The sequence below is a fragment of the Sus scrofa genome, chromosome 14 (genome assembly GCF_054392235.1).
Source record: "Sus scrofa isolate SSC_HxYL_T2T_F1_AM1 chromosome 14, Sscrofa_HxYL_maternal_Yorkshire_Landrace_v2.0, whole genome shotgun sequence".
In the NCBI taxonomy this organism is placed as follows: Eukaryota; Metazoa; Chordata; class Mammalia; order Artiodactyla; family Suidae; genus Sus; species Sus scrofa.
In genome coordinates, this window is record NC_139396.1 from 98,497,052 (window position 1) to 98,512,797 (window position 15,746).

General features: G+C 37.1%; 1 protein-coding gene across 17 annotated transcripts in view; it reads right to left on the minus strand.

Moving 5' to 3' along the window:
* Positions 1-15,746, minus strand: part of PPP3CB (protein phosphatase 3 catalytic subunit beta) — a 54,539-nt gene that overhangs the window by 34,121 nt on the left and 4,672 nt on the right. For 8 of the 17 annotated variants that reach the window (XM_084997337.1, XM_084997331.1, XM_084997335.1 and 5 more), the window contains exons 2-5: positions 6,141-6,325; positions 4,149-4,349; positions 3,357-3,481; positions 572-683 (exon numbers count right to left, since the gene is read on the minus strand). In XM_084997337.1, coding sequence (XP_084853463.1) covers positions 572-683; positions 3,357-3,481; positions 4,149-4,299 — 388 coding nt within the window. In that variant the 5' untranslated portion in view covers positions 4,300-4,349; positions 6,141-6,325. Of the gene's footprint in view, positions 1-571; positions 684-3,356; positions 3,482-4,148; positions 4,350-5,955; positions 6,102-6,140; positions 6,326-15,746 lie in introns of those variants that run through there. The other 9 variants (XM_005671110.4, XM_005671108.4, XM_001928025.6 and 6 more) reach the window with 2 other exon arrangements.

Consider the following 15,746-nt stretch of genomic DNA (forward strand, 5'->3'; position numbering starts at 1 on the left):
ATAGCATATGGTTGCTTAAGGCTATTAGATTACCTCTGCTATAACAATTTCAGAGAGAAATGAGATGAACATTGTAGGTTAAGACCTTTAATTCATTAATGGCACGTTTAAAATAATCTGCAATGATTGACAGGATGAATAGTTTGTTAAGAATTTTCATGGGAATGCCTCAATATTGGGGAGAGAAATCTCCAATTTGGCATTCTGGGGCAGAGGGGAAAATCCTTCCTGTTAGAAAAAGTAATTGTAACATTTAAAACTACATAAAATGAAGTTGTGTTAACAACTCCCCTCTCCAACAACAACAAAAAAAAAAAACTATACACAGAACCCAAAATTATTTCCTAAGCACATATGTAAAAAAGTCAAACTTAACAGGAAATACTGAAAGAAAAATATCTGAATAAAATTGAACACAAGAGAACCCTACACAATCCACTTCAAAGTTTTATGTGACTGGACACAAAATTTGTTCTTACATGTTGCACTGCAAAAAATTCCAACTCTTATTACCCACACCACTCCAAAAGAACACTAAGGAAGTGAAAATATTTCTCATGGCAGTACTCACATTCCTGTTTAAAGGTAAAATATTCAGTAAGGTGTCTGCATTCATGGTTGCCTCTCAGAAGAAATAATGTGCTTGGGTATAGAATCTTCAGGACCCATAAATATAAGACACACTACAAAAGAAAATGTTTCCAGTAAATTAATCTTATATTTTTGTTTAACTGAGCTTTTCTTCTAACCCTATAACCCTTACAATCCATATTACTCTTTATCCTTTTCTCTTTGACCGTTAGTAAAATATAAGCTCCATGAAATCAGACTTTGTCATTACTTCTGATCCTCTACTCTTAGAAAAGTACCTAGTAAACAGCAGAAGAGCAATAAATATTTGTTGAATGAATGAGTCAAATAATCTAATTCCTTTAGATTTACAGATTATTTGCTGTAAAAATAATTAGCAGATTGGTCTCCTCCTTCCGTACACCAAGAAATAAAGCAATAACAATGTCAAAAATAATCGCAGCTAACATCTACTGAGTACTCATAATACATCAAGCACTAAATAATTAATCCCCCTTCTTTACTCCTCAAAAACCCTATGAAGTATGTAATATAAGTTCTATTTTACAAATGAGGAAACTGAAGCAAAGAGCTTAAGTAACCCCTCTGATAACACAGAACCTATAAGTAATGGAGATAGGATTCTGATCCTCTGATCTTAAGCATTATGCCATGGGAACAGCCATATTTAATACTTACTTTTGTTTACAAATGTTATCTTATCTAATGTAGATGTTTAATATCTACACTGATTCAGAGAAAGTGCAGTCTTATAACACAAAGAATATTGAAACAGTAGAGAAGTTTTTTCTTTAAATAGAGCTAATTTAAGAAATAGAGTCACATTTTTACTTATTTGGTTAAAAAAAAAAAGGAAGAACTGTTTCATACGGAAATAAGCTTAGTTTATATAATCATATGTAAAAAGAAAAAACAAACTTTATTTTACTTATTTATGTTTTGGCCGAACCCGTGGCATGTGGAAGTTCCTGGGCCAGGGATCAAACTCAAGCCATAGCAGCAACCTGAGCCACTACAGTGACAATTGCCAGATCCTTAACCTACTGTGCCACAAAGGAACTCCAAAAACTTTTTTAAACAAGTTAACTGAAATGTGTAACTATTCACACCTTCATTTTATTCACAAGAAAAAAATTAAATCAGGGAAATGCTTACTAAACACCTGTCCTTTTTGCTTATTTTGATTCTTTATTATTTTCCTTTTATAACAACACAGTATATTAAAAGAGTCAACTACAAACCGCTCTAATACAAAGACATACATACCAACATGTTCAATTACCACCTAAGCTTCCTAAATTTTTTAAATTTTATTTTATTTTATTTTTTTGCCAAAACCCCCAAACTTTTTGTTAAGAAGGGCCATTTTCAGGTTTTCTAGAAGGCTTGAGAAAAAACTGAGGGGGCTGATGACAAAACTGAACAGAAGAAAGAAGAACGAAGGATAATAAAATTCCCAAGGGAATTTAGGTGGACAGAGCCCTGAGCTCCCTTCCCTACTAAGGACCTAGCATACCTCAGAAAGGAAGTTAAAAGTACTGGAGAAGAAGATTTAAACAACATTATTCAGCATGGAAATTAGCCAGGTAAGGCTTCAATATCTTGTGAGGAAAGTGGTTAAGAGCACAAGATTAGAGTCAGACTGCCTAGCTCTACCACTTACTAAAAGTATGACCTTGGGCAAGTTATTTAACCTCTCAAAGCCTCAGGCTCCTCTATAAAATGAGTAAAATAACAGTACTTACCTCGTAACATTGTTGTGAAGATTAATCAATGTGTGTTAAGTGCTTAGAATATGCTCAAAATACATCATTGCTAACATATCTATTTGTAGAGTTTTACCCAACAATTTCACCCCTAGGAATCTGTCTTTCAGAAAGAGTTAGGCAAGTATATAAAGAAGTATAAATAACACAGCTCAATGAAGCATCATTCGTAATGGCAAAAAACTGGGAACATCTTAAATGTATGACAATAAGGGATTGATTTAATTAAGTGTGACTTGTTTAGTTAATGCAGTTATTTAAAATTATGCTGTAAATTTACCATTATTGACCAGTAATGACATCAGAGCATAGAGATTTATGAAAAAAGCAAGTTGCAGAGCATTATAATATGATCCCATTTCATTTAAAAAGAGGAGAGAGAAAGATACATACATTAGAAAATAGAAACTGCTCGATAATTATATCTTACTTTAATTTATATCATTACAAAAGCAAAAGGAGCAAAAAGAACCACCTACTTTTAAGTGATAATAAATAGGTCCTTTTAATGCCTCTCAAGTTTTTTAAAACAAATGAATAATTTCAGAATACATAGAGATTATGATATACTTGGGTCTTAATAACTTCAGAAGGAGGGATAGAAGCAATAAAAAGCATTATGTTTTATTTCATCAGAAAAAATACAATTAAGCTTTTTTACATGGGTGAATGCCTTTAGGGGCAAGAAAGAGAAATTGGCACTAGCTCCTTAAGGACACTAGGTAACAGGGCAACAAAGACCTTCTCAGTTTGCTTATAATTTCTTCCAATGGGAAAAACAGCAATTAACATTACATTAAGAGTAATACAAAGAAAATTAAAAGAATAGTTTAAAAGACAGAAGAGGAACAATAGCTTTACCTAAAAACTTCAGACTATAAAGAGGTATTAAAAAGAACCCAATACAGCTAATTTAAGGAAGTTATTTTATTAAGAATTAATGTAAATCATCTATGATAACACTTAAAAGCAAATCAAATGACAGTATATGATTATTACCTCTATACTAAAATAACCTCTGTCCACATAATCACCAAGAAAAAGGTATCGTGTATTAGCAGGTGATCCTCCTACTTCAAAAAGTTTCATCAGATCAAAAAATTGGCCATGGATGTCACCACACACTGAAACAAGAAGATTATCAGATATGAAAAAAACTCTGAAATAACAAATTTTACTTAAATTCTAACTTCTTTTACATAAGAGATCGTATAAAAGCCTATCCAGAAAGGTCTAAGAAGGAAGTAATCTATGAAGAGTCATAATAGGGATGATGTATACCCAAGTGTCCACGGGCTCCAGATCTAGAACAAGATATAACAAAAGTAATGAAATTTGTAGTCAGTGACCAAATTTTCATCTAAATTTATAAAGCTCCTCTTTTGGAAGCCAAGCATGAGCGTCTTAGGATGACAAAATTATAATGGTGGCAGTAAAATCTCCATTCTAACTCAATATTTTCTGTTGACTTCTAAATGATCATTTTTGATATCTGTTATGGCATTGAGGTATTTGCCCCTAATGACTGAAAGCAAAGTTACTAAGTATTTCCTTGAATCAAATTCAATTATGGCCAACACAACTGATGAAACCTTCACAAAAGCATATTAAGCTGACTTCTGCATTGTTTAGGATTATTCAAGATCATGTTTATTCATTGAAAACAGGCAAAAACTTTTAAAAGTTACAGAAACAATTTGCAAATTCGAGATAATGTCCATGTAATACTAATTTAGTATACAATATGAATGAAGAGGAAACAGCTTTATATTTATATACACATAAGTGTACCTGTAATTGGAGCCTCTACTTCTATCATGGTTTTCTCTCTCCGAAGAATGGCAGCACCCTCATTGATAATTCTAAGTGCAATTTCTTCATCCACCCGACCTTCTTTTACTAAGTGGTTCTTCAGAACATCAACCCTGGGTATCCCATCCATGTCAAATACTTCTTCAGATGTCAAACGATGTGTTGGGGGGAAAGGGACAGCTGCAATTTTTTAATTAATAAAAAAAATCACTATTAATATGTTAACATAAAAACTAATCAATGGCTTGAGGTAAATAAGAGTAAAAACTGAAAAGCTCAAGTTTTTTATTCTTTTTATTTATTTATTTATTTTGTCTTTTTGCCATTTCTTGGGCCACTCCTGTGGCACTGGAGGTTCCTGGGCTAGGGGTCCAATCGGAGCTGCAGCCACCAGCCTACGCCAGAGCCACAGCAACGTGGGATCTAAGGCGCATCTACAACCTACACCCCAGCTCACGGCAACGCCAGATTCTTACCCCACTGAGCAAGGCCAGGGATCAAACCTGCAACCTCATGGTTCCTAGTCGGATTCGTTAACCACTGAGCCATGACGAGAATGCCTTGATTCTTTTTTTTTTTTTTTAAATGATTTTTATTTTTTCCATCATAGCTGGTTTACAATGTTCTGTCAATTTTCTACTGTACAGCAAGGTGATCCAGTCACACATACATATATACAGTCTTTTTCATACATTATCATGTTCCATTATAAGTGACTAGATATAGTTCCCAGTGCTATACAGCAGGATCTCATTGCTTATCCATTTCCAAAGGCAACAGTTTGCATCTATTAACCCCAATTGGTTCTTCATTTAGTGGATAGAGGTATTAAAGTTTTAAACTTTAAGAAGAGTAATCAAATTATATTTCTTTTAATAATCTACATATAATATAGATTATATATTAATCTACTAAGCTGTTTGATTACAGCACTTTTTGAATACACATAAAGAATTGTTAGAAAAATGAATTTTCTCACAAAATTAAAAGTTCTCTCAGCACAACCAAGGCAAAATTTTTTCTTTAAGCCAAAACATTTTTTGGCAGAACTCTCAAAACATATTACACACTCTTCTTCTTAAATGAGGTACAGTAAATATAACTTAATACCTACCATATGAGCCTGAATAGAAAGAAATCCCCAATACAGAGTGATCCTCCAGCTTTCTAATAAAAATATATAAAACAATGCCTATGGCTAACTTAAATAGAAATTTCTAGGGATATAGATAAAACAGCCAAATGCTTACTTATGGAATTTAAATTAATTCTGATGCACATATAGATTTAAAATAACACTAGTAAATGATGTCAGTTTTGAAATACCACTTTTTTCCTAAGTTCATGTTTCACAAGACATTTTCATTCAAAACCTTTACACACATTTTTGTCCTGAGTGTATTCTCTATCACTGGATTCCCTTTTTGAGTCATCTTACACGTTTTTCAAAAGTAAATCATCCTCATTTCCATTTAAGCTGTTTAAGATACAGCACTTTTTGGATAGACATAAAATGCTATCATTGCAAATTTATCACAAGCCACAGTTTCCATTTGTCTAACTTCTGAAATAGTTGGCCTTTTTACTACTGTAACATACATTTATGATTTCCACAAGTAATCCCACCAACCATATTGTTTAAAACTGGTATTTGGCAAATGGAATGGAAAACAGGAAGGTCCATTTTCAATATATCTACCACAATTCTGATGTCACACGGCCAGGAAAAACTACTATATAGCTGTTAAAATTTTTTATTCCTTTTTTATGGAATCCAACAAATTACCTCTTCATGCATCCAAAATCAGCTTGGACTGAAGCAGTTTTAAGCCGTTTACCAAACAGAACTCTCGTTTTTCAAAATAAAGAGAGAAATTTATACTAAGAATCTAGTCTACATATAGACTCAAATGTAAGGCAGCTCTCTCTTTTCTGGAAAAAAAAAAAAAAAAAAAAAAATTATGGCCGCACCTGCGGCATATAGAAGTTCCCAGGTCAGGAAATGAATCCAAGCCTCAACTACGACCTTCGCTGCAGCTGCAGAAATGCCGGATCTTTAACCCACTGTACTGGGCCGGGAATCCAACCTGCACCTCCGCAGCAACCCAAGCCAATGCAGTTGGATTCTTAACCCAACATGCCACATCAGGAACTCTCTGAAATAACATGTTTAAAGAAAAAAATCACTTTATATTTGGGCATATAGTACACAGTATTTTCTTGATGTTTCAAGGCCATCACTGTGATTATCAATTATTATAACCAAATACTGGAAAAGTATGGGACCAAAAGCTTCTTCACAGTTCAACTTAAAAACTAAAAACTGGGGGCTGGGGTAGAATTCTATCAATTACCTAAGAAAGAATAATTAAAAAAAAAAACATGTTCTCATAGTAGGAAAAACATTAGGAAGAACTCAATCCTTTAGTAGTGAGATAAGAACTGAAGCAGAGGGATATCAACCATTTGTAAAAGACTTTGAAATCATCAAGCCCTCTTGCTTTCATCTTTGATACTTTAGTAAAACAAAACTTGAACTTGTTTCTCCCCCATCAGAACATATATATTCCTATTAGTTTTTCCTGCATCTAGAAAGACACTAAAATAATTTTGTTCCTCCAAATACAGTATGTCTAGATTCCAATAAAATAAAAACCTCTGTTAATAGTTTTCTCCAACCAAAGATTAAACAAACCATTACACTATATACTATAACCAAATTTGCCCCATCAGTAAACAAACTGTTTTAAAACTGCAGAATTTAATAATTGATTACTAAATAAAAATTACTGATGGGACTTTGTAAATATAAAAAGTTTAAATATTTTTTAAATACAAATTTCTGAGATCAAAATGGGATCTATATTTTTCTCATCAGGCCAAGAGGATTTTTCGTCTACTAAAGAATAGAGATACTGTTTAAGACAATGTGTTCTAGATTATTCATACTTCCTAATAATCAACAACATAATTCTAAATAGCTGAGTTTTGTTCAAAATAACAACTTCCTAAAAACCCATCTGGGAGACCTCCTCTTCCTCCCCCAGCTCAGCCAGTCACCTGCAGTACTGCATGTTTTCATGCACATTGTGAATGCCCACCACAAGCCACAGTGAGATATTGCCCTTTCCCCCTTTAACCAAGAGCCAGAATGTCCTTATTCACCTGGGAAAAAGGCATAAACTGCCTTCAGATTTATCCTTTCTACTTCTTTTTCAACTGAAGGCATTCTTATAAATTTCAGGACCAGCTGGGACACCTTATAAGGAATGGGTACAGGTTGAGGGGTGAAGAAATGCCACCAGAGGAGTTTCCCTCGTGGCGCAGTGGAAACCAATCCACCAATCCGACTAGGAACCATGAGGTTGCAGGTTCGATTTCTGACCTCGCTCAGTTGGTTAAGGATCTGGCATTGCCATGAGCTGTGCTGCAGGTCGCAGACGCAGCTTGGATCCCGCATTGCTGCAGCTGGGGTGTGGGCTGGCAGCTGTAGCTCCAATTGGACCCCTAGCCTGGGAACCTCCATATGCTGCGGGTACAGCCCTAAAAAGCAAAAAAAAATAATAATAATATTCTCAGGAGTTCCCAGTAACGACCCCGACTAGTATCCATGAGGACATAGGTTCGATCCCTGGCTTTGATCAATGGGTTAAGAATCCAGCGTTGCCATAAGCAGCAGTGTAGGTCACAGAGGAGCTTCGGATCCTGTATTGCTGTGGCTGTGGAGTAACTGCAGCTCTGATTAGACCCCTAGCCTCAGAACTTCCCCATGCTGCAAGTGAAGCCATAAAAGGAAAAAAAAAAAAAATTTGTATTTTCAACTACTGTTTGCAACTCCTAAGACACTTTAAAGCATTTCCATCTATCTTCAGGTTTTAAAAGGTTTTTAGGGAGTTCCTGTAGTGGCTCAGTGGTTAACAAGCCTGACTAGCATCCAAAAGGACGCAGGTTCAATCCCGGCCTCGTCCAGCGGGTTAAGGATCTAGCCTTGCCGTAAGCTGTGGTGTAGGTCACAGATGTTGCTTGGATCCTCTGTTGCTGTGGCTGTGGTGTGTAGGCCGGCAGCTACAGCTCTGATTTGACCCCTAGTCTGGGAACCTCATGTGCTGCAGGTGCAGCCCTAAGAAGACAAAAATAAATAAATAAATAAATAAATAAATAAAAAGTTTTTTAAATTTCTAATTCCTCTTCAGCCAGCTATTTGTTTTCTAGAGTTTTTGTCCTATGTATTTTTTTCTCCTTATTTTCAGACTATTTTTACTACTCTTCTATATTTGAGATAGGGAAAATCCAGAACATAAGTACATGTAAATATAATGTGAATGGTCAGTAACCTGAATGGCTAAAATAGAAGATTAGCTGAAACAACCTAAAGAGCAACAACATCACCTTAGTCACCAAGTTTCCAACTAGAAAGCTTGACTTGGTAATATTCATTTTAACCAAACTGTTCTGTTGAAAATTTTCCTTTAACACAAATTTTGGCACAAAGGTCATATAATACTCACAAGGTATTTTCATTCAGATTTAATATACGGTGGCTAAAAAGCATGGCCTAAAAAATTTTAATTTACGAAGGTAGAAAAATAAACCAGGGACACAGACTTACCAGGGATGGGAAGGGAAAGAGATCTTACTTTTTCTACTACTGGGTAAGAAATCCTGGGAATTAACTAATCCTATTCCCCAACTCAAAGCAAACTATTAGCAGCACGAGAACTTCAACACCAACTGGGGTACAGCCTGTACCACCTGAAAACTCTACTCCAAAGTATCACTCAGATGTCTGTAATTCTCACCATTACCATTATTGGCAACTTTTTGAAATAAAATTCCTCCATTTATACTCTTTTTTTTTTCTCTGTATTTCCTTTACTCACACCATGCAACCCTCAGGCTGTCCTCTTCCCTGCTAACACTTTTCATTGAGGCCTCCAGAATTCCCATTATGAAATTAAAAAAAGAATGAATTCCAGCCTTCCCCACCATGAGTCGCTCTGTGTGTGTGAGTGTGTGTACACAAACACCTACTTTATAGCTCTTCACAGAATGCTGTCTTCATTTCTCTTGCTTAATTAAATCTTATTTCCCCTGAAAGACAACACTTTTTTTTTTTTTTTTTGCTTTTCAGGGCTGCACCAAGGCATATGGAGGTTCCCAGGCTAGGGGTCGAATCAGAGCTACAGCTGCCAGCAGAAACTCAGGATCTGAGCCAGGTTTTCGACCTACACCACAGCTCACAGCAACACCAGATCCTTAACCCACTAAGTGAGGCCAGGAATTGAATCCACATCCTCATGGATGCTAGTCGGATTCATTTCCCCTGTGCCACAATGGGAACTCCCAAGACAACACCCCTGAAACACTTTTTTTTCCAAAGTGGACACTGCTCATTTTTCCACACTCCACTACTCCTAGAAGGCTACAGTCTTCTTTTAGTTCCCATTACCCTTTCAACATCATCACTCCACTGAAGAAGAAAATGCTTCCTCCATTGAGGTTCATGCCTCCGGCTAGTTTATCCTTGTCCCTTCCACCTACTAAACTTCTGGTCATCGTTCACATGAAATTCAGGTTCCTGGTTCTTAAGTCCTCTCTATTCCAAGTACCAGCATTATCAATGTCCATATGGATGACCTACATAAAACTCAAAAACTAAGAGATTTGAGTTCCACTCTACTTCAACTCCTCCGACCTTGACCATAATTTCTGCTCCACCTCTGAAATCCTGAACTCCAATCTCTTACTCCATAATAAAAACCTCTAATCCTTCAGATTTACTCCCTTTTCTCCATCTGTTCTCCAGCTATAACAAGAACCTAGACAGCCTCTCCTAATCAACCCCCTTCTGGATATCTTTGCTTCCTACAATTCTGAAGCTACTCCATCATCACTTTTTTTTTTTTTTTTTTTTTTTTTTTTTGTCTTTTTGCTATTTCTTAGGCCGCTCACGCAGCATATGGAGATTCCCAGGCTAGGGGTCTAATCAGAGCTGTAGCCACCAGCCTACACCAGAGCCACAGCAATGTGGGATCCGAGCTGCGTCTGCAACCTACATACACCACAGCTCACGGCAACGCCGGATCGTTAGCCCACTGAGCAAGGGTAGGGACTGAACCCGAAACCTCATGGTTCCTAGTCGGATTCATTAACCACTGCGCCACGACGGGAACTCCCCATCATCACTTTTAAAACAACAGCCTGAACTGTTTTGTCCTTTTGTCCTTCTACTTTCAAAACTCCATTCTTGGATGAGTTCATTTCTCACCCAAGAATGATGGGTGGAATCATCCAATAATGATGGATTTTATGCTAAGTTGGATGCTAAATATAAAATCAACAAAATGACTCAGTGCTACTACAAATTCATGGTCTCCAACTAAGCTGGTCATTGGCTCTTGCCAGCAATCCTATTAAACATTCTAGTCTGTGCCTCTCCCATTCTCCTCAGTGGAAATATCAAATGGTCACCTCTTCAATGAATCCTACACTTAATTTATCTCTTACTTGGTTTTAACTTTGCATTCAATTTCAGAGAAAATCGAGGCCTTCAGACCAAATTTCACTTCTCTGCTTCCCTCCATCCCCATCTATGCCAGTATCCATCTTCACATTTCCTGTCTCAAGGAAGAGGTATTCCTTCCATCCAATACTAAGCATTCTACTGTGCTCTGAATTCTACTCCCCCAACTGCTTTAATCACCCTTCCCACCCCACCCATGCCCCTATTCTGTTTCTTCTGCCTCTTTCCATTGGGTCTTTCCTTTGAGCAGATAAACATATAGTTGGCTCTCCAAAACCACAAGTTCACAAATGTGTGGATTCAACCAACCACAAATAGAAAATATTTAAAAAAAAAGAAAAAAATTCCAGGTGTTTCCACGGTGGCTCAGTGGTAAGGAACCTGACTAGTATCCATGAGGATGCAAGTTCATTCCCTGGCCTCCCTCTGTGGGTTAAGGATCCAGCTTTGCCTGCCGTGAGCTGTGGTATAGGTCGCAGACACTGCTTGGATACTGCATTGCTGTGGCTGTGCTGTAGGCCAGTAGCTGCAGCTCCAATTCAACCCCTTGCCTGGGAACCTCCATGTGCCGAGGGTATGGCCCTAAAAAGACCAAAAAAAAGAAAGAAAAGAAAATCCACAAAGTTTCAAAAAGCAAAGCTGAATTTACCTCTGTAACTATGTATGTAACATTTACAATGCGTTGGGTATTATAAGTAATTTAGAGATCGTTTAAGGTATATGTGAGGCTGCAGGTGCAGCCAAAAAAAAAAAAAAAAAAAAGTATGTGGGTAGGTTACATACAAATACGAAAACATTTTACATAAAGGGACTTAAGCATCTACGGATTCTGGAATGGGAAAGGGTATCCTGGAAACAAACCCCCACAGATACCAAAGGGAGACCTACTTAAATCTGTATGAGCTTAAAAAATAACGCAAAGAAATAACTCTTCTTCAATCCTCATCCCTGTTTTTGCTATATATGTCCCTATATGTCCCTTATTTTACAATTAAGCTTATTGAAAGAGTACTCGACAATGGATATGTTCATTTTATCACTTTTTTGTCTACTTTCCTCAATCCACATTTATTTGGCTTCTGCTCTATTCCTTCACTTTGTAATTCTCTCCTCTTTTGGATTCTCGAAATCACTTGGTTTACTCCTAATTCTCTTGTCACACTAGATCAGCCTATTTCATGAATTTCTAGTCCTTTTCCTGATCCTAGGACAGTGTGGCCTAGGATTCTGTCCTTGGCTCTCATATCACACTTCTCTCATCCATAATATGGCTTCCACTAAAATCTATATTTTGTGGATTCCCAGACTACTCAGTCCAGACTTTGCCTGTAAACTCCAGATCTTTTTAAACTATCAAATATCTCCACTTGGATGTTCTATAGATATCTTAAACTTAGTATGTCCAGGAGTTCCTGTCATAGCTCGGTGGTTAACGAATCCGACTAGGAACCATGAGGTTGCAGGTTCAATCCCTGGCCTTGCTCAGTGGGTTAAGGATCTGGCGTTGCCATGAGCTGTGGTGTAGGCTGCAGATGTGGCTCGGATCCCACATTGCTGTGGCTATGGTGTAGGCAGGCAGCTATGGTTCTGTTTCGACCCCTAGCCTGGGAACCTCCTTATGCCGTGGGTGTGGCCCTAGAAAAGAAAAAAAAAAAAAAAAACACACTTAGTATGTCCAAAAGTTAATGTATGATCTTTCCCTCTAAACCATCACCAATATAGTTACTCATCTAGATATTATCCTAGAAGTATCTTTATTCCTCACCCTAAAGTGGCTAATAGGTCCTAAACAATTCTCTAATCTGTTGTTGTCCCTTAAGTCCTGAATCTCTGTATGAGGACTTTTTTTTCCTAAAATTACTACAATCTTTTCAATTTTGCCCATGTTCCACAATAACTCAGAACACTCTTTAAAATTTAAATCTCATCATTCTTGTTTCAAGACTGCCTTCATCATATAAAATCCAGATTCTGTATCACATACGAAATCCCTTGTAATCTGACCTCTGCCTATATTCCCAACCCTCCTCTTTTGCCATTCACATTTCAGACAATTACACTCCAGATACTTTATTTTCATTTTTAAAACTACATCACTTTTTTGTAAATCAACTATATTTCAGTAAAACTTAAAAAAGTCAAAATAAGGAGTTCCCATTATGGCTCAGTGCTAACAAATCCGACTAGCATCCATGAGGACTCGGGTTTGATCCCTGGCCCCACTCAGTGGGTAAGGATCCGGCATTGCCATGAGCTGTGGTGTAGGTCACAGACGAGGCTCAGACCTCATGTTGCTGTGACTGTGGTGTAGGCCGGGAGCTGCAGCTTCAATTTGATCCCTAGCCTGGGAACTTCCATACACATGGGTAAGGCCCTAAAAGACAAAAAATTAATTAATTAAAATAAAATAACTTTGCTTTTAAAGTCTCTGTATTTTGCATACCCTATTGTTTGGGGGTACACTATTCTCACTTTTGCCTAACTCCTCCTTGTCCTTAAACCTCATTTCAATGTTCCAATTCTGGAAAACTTTTCCTTTCCCAGGTTAGGTTAATGATGCCTTCTCTTTTGCAGTCTCATAGCAAAGCATATGATGCATACCTACATCATGGCACTTACCAAATGAGCTGTAAATACCTGTCTCCCTCAGAAGCTTATGAGCTCCTTGAAGGGAGGGGACTTTCAACTCCACATAGTGAGTAGAACACAGGTACTAATGACTGTTTACTGAATTAATGATATATTATTTTCTTTTTTTTGTCTTTTCTAGGGCCGCTCCTGCCACACATGGAGGTTCCCAGGCTAGGGGTCTAATCAGAGCTGTAGCCACCGGCCCAGGCCACAGCCACAGCAACGTGGGATCCGAGCTGCGTCTGCAACCTACACCACAGCTCACCGCAACGCTGGATCCTTCACCCACTGAGCAAGGCCAGAGATCAAACCCGAAATCTCAGGGTTCCTAGTCAGATTCATTAACCGCTGTGCCACAACGGGAACTCCAGTGATATATTATTTTCTAAACTGCTTGTTTATCTTTACACTAATTTATATAGCAGTAAGAATACATTTATAGGGCTTTATTTATAGTTTACAAATTGCTTTCACATACATAATTCTGATTCTCAGAGACATCCTATGAGTTTGGTAGGAAAAGTTTTATCTGAATTTCACTAATGGGATAACAGGTTCAGATAAGTTAATGGCTTTCTCAAGGTGTTTCAAATAGTAAGGGGTAGAGTCATGATTGAAATTGAGGTCTTCAGAATGCTCCTGCAGTACCATCTGTCTACCAACAATGACAATGCTATTCTGACTGGAGCCATCAAGTCTCCTCATCATGAAAAATGGTATAACCCATTCAGTTGCCAGGGGTAAAGGATGCATTGGCCACATGCTCTAAGGAAAGATTCAATAAATCCTACAGCACTGTCTTCAAAATTTCCAGGTATCTCTTGGATTCCTTTTCATTTATGGTTGTTCTTTGAATACAATACCTTTCCCTTAAATTGATTCTCCTCCCTGGCTTATTTTTGTTATGGTATCATCATTTTCTGTTACTCGGACTTAATATTTTGGTGTCACTTTTCTCTTTCCAGACTCCAAGACCTCCTATAAATTCTCCAAATTCTTTTTTTTTTTTAACATCTCCACTGCTGCAATACTAGTGCAAGAATTCAAGTTCTTGTCACTCTGTATACTAGAAAAATCTAACTAAGCTCTACTTTTCCTCCCCCTTTGTTGTACAAAGCACAGCTAGATTAATACCCTCAAAAATTCTGGGTAGTTTCTTAGGGACTAAAGAATAAAGAATAAATAAATAATGCCTGAAACTTATTTTCGAAATCCTTCTTAACCATTCCCAGTCTCCTGCATGTCACTCCAATCTTTACCTCTACCTACAACTGCTCAATTTAAACAATCATTAAAGCAATATTAGCCTGATTACTGTATTCTTAAAAGGTTCTCTTCCACCTGTTTCATTCTCACCCACAGTCACTTTCTAATATTACCTGGAATTTGTATCATATCTGATTCTCTCTTTCTCTTAATTCACTCCATGGTCATTCTGCACTTGGACTTCTCCATTAATCTTCTGACATTCTGATTTAAGCCTCTCCTATTCTAGTATTTCATTATATACACTATCACATTAGCTTTTAAAAACCAAGATATTGAGTAATTCCTCTACTTTAGAACCTTCAATAATAATAATGGTGATGGCTACCATTGGTTGAGTACTTACCATGTGCCAGGCCAGGCACTGTGGTACAAATTTTACATGAATTGTCTCTAATAATCCTTCAAAAAACCCATAATAATACTTAATTAACTCTATTTCCCAGATGAGAAAATTGAGGGTTGGTGATATTAAGTATCTTGTCCTCAGTGAAAAGGTTATTAAGACAGAACTAGGATTCAAACCCAGGCAGTCTGACTCCAGAGCCTTACTCATGCAGAGGCTACACTACTTATCAGTTTAAATTTCAGATCCTCTACTTGGTGTACAAAAGATCCTTTCCAACTTCACCTCCTGCTACTCCTTGCAAAGAACTTTACATAATATTGCCACACATTTCAGGCTTCTTTCAAACTGTGAATTTCTGCTGTTGTTTTCTGTACCAGAAAATATTTTCTTTATCCCAGCCTACTTTACATCTGGAGAAACTGTTCATCCTTTGAGGCCTACCTCAAAACATAATCCTTTCAGTGAGGCTCTCTCCAGTAATATAGTCAACTCCTTCTTTACAGCTCCAATAGCACTTTGTACCTAATTCATTATAATTTTTTTGCAATAATGTCTCTCCTACTAGACTGCCTCCAAGAGAATCTTAATGTCTCTAATCCAATTCTGTATCCTAATGCCTAGTATAGTATCTGATACAAAGCAAGTACTCAATAAATGTTGCACAAATAAAGGGTCTCAATCTTTTGCCTATTTGAATCCTATCCATCCTTCAAGGCCTCTTCCTATACAAATCCTTACTAGACCACTCCAATCCAGAGTCATCACTACCTCCTTCGAACTGAACTCACTGCACCTGCCACTTATCTGG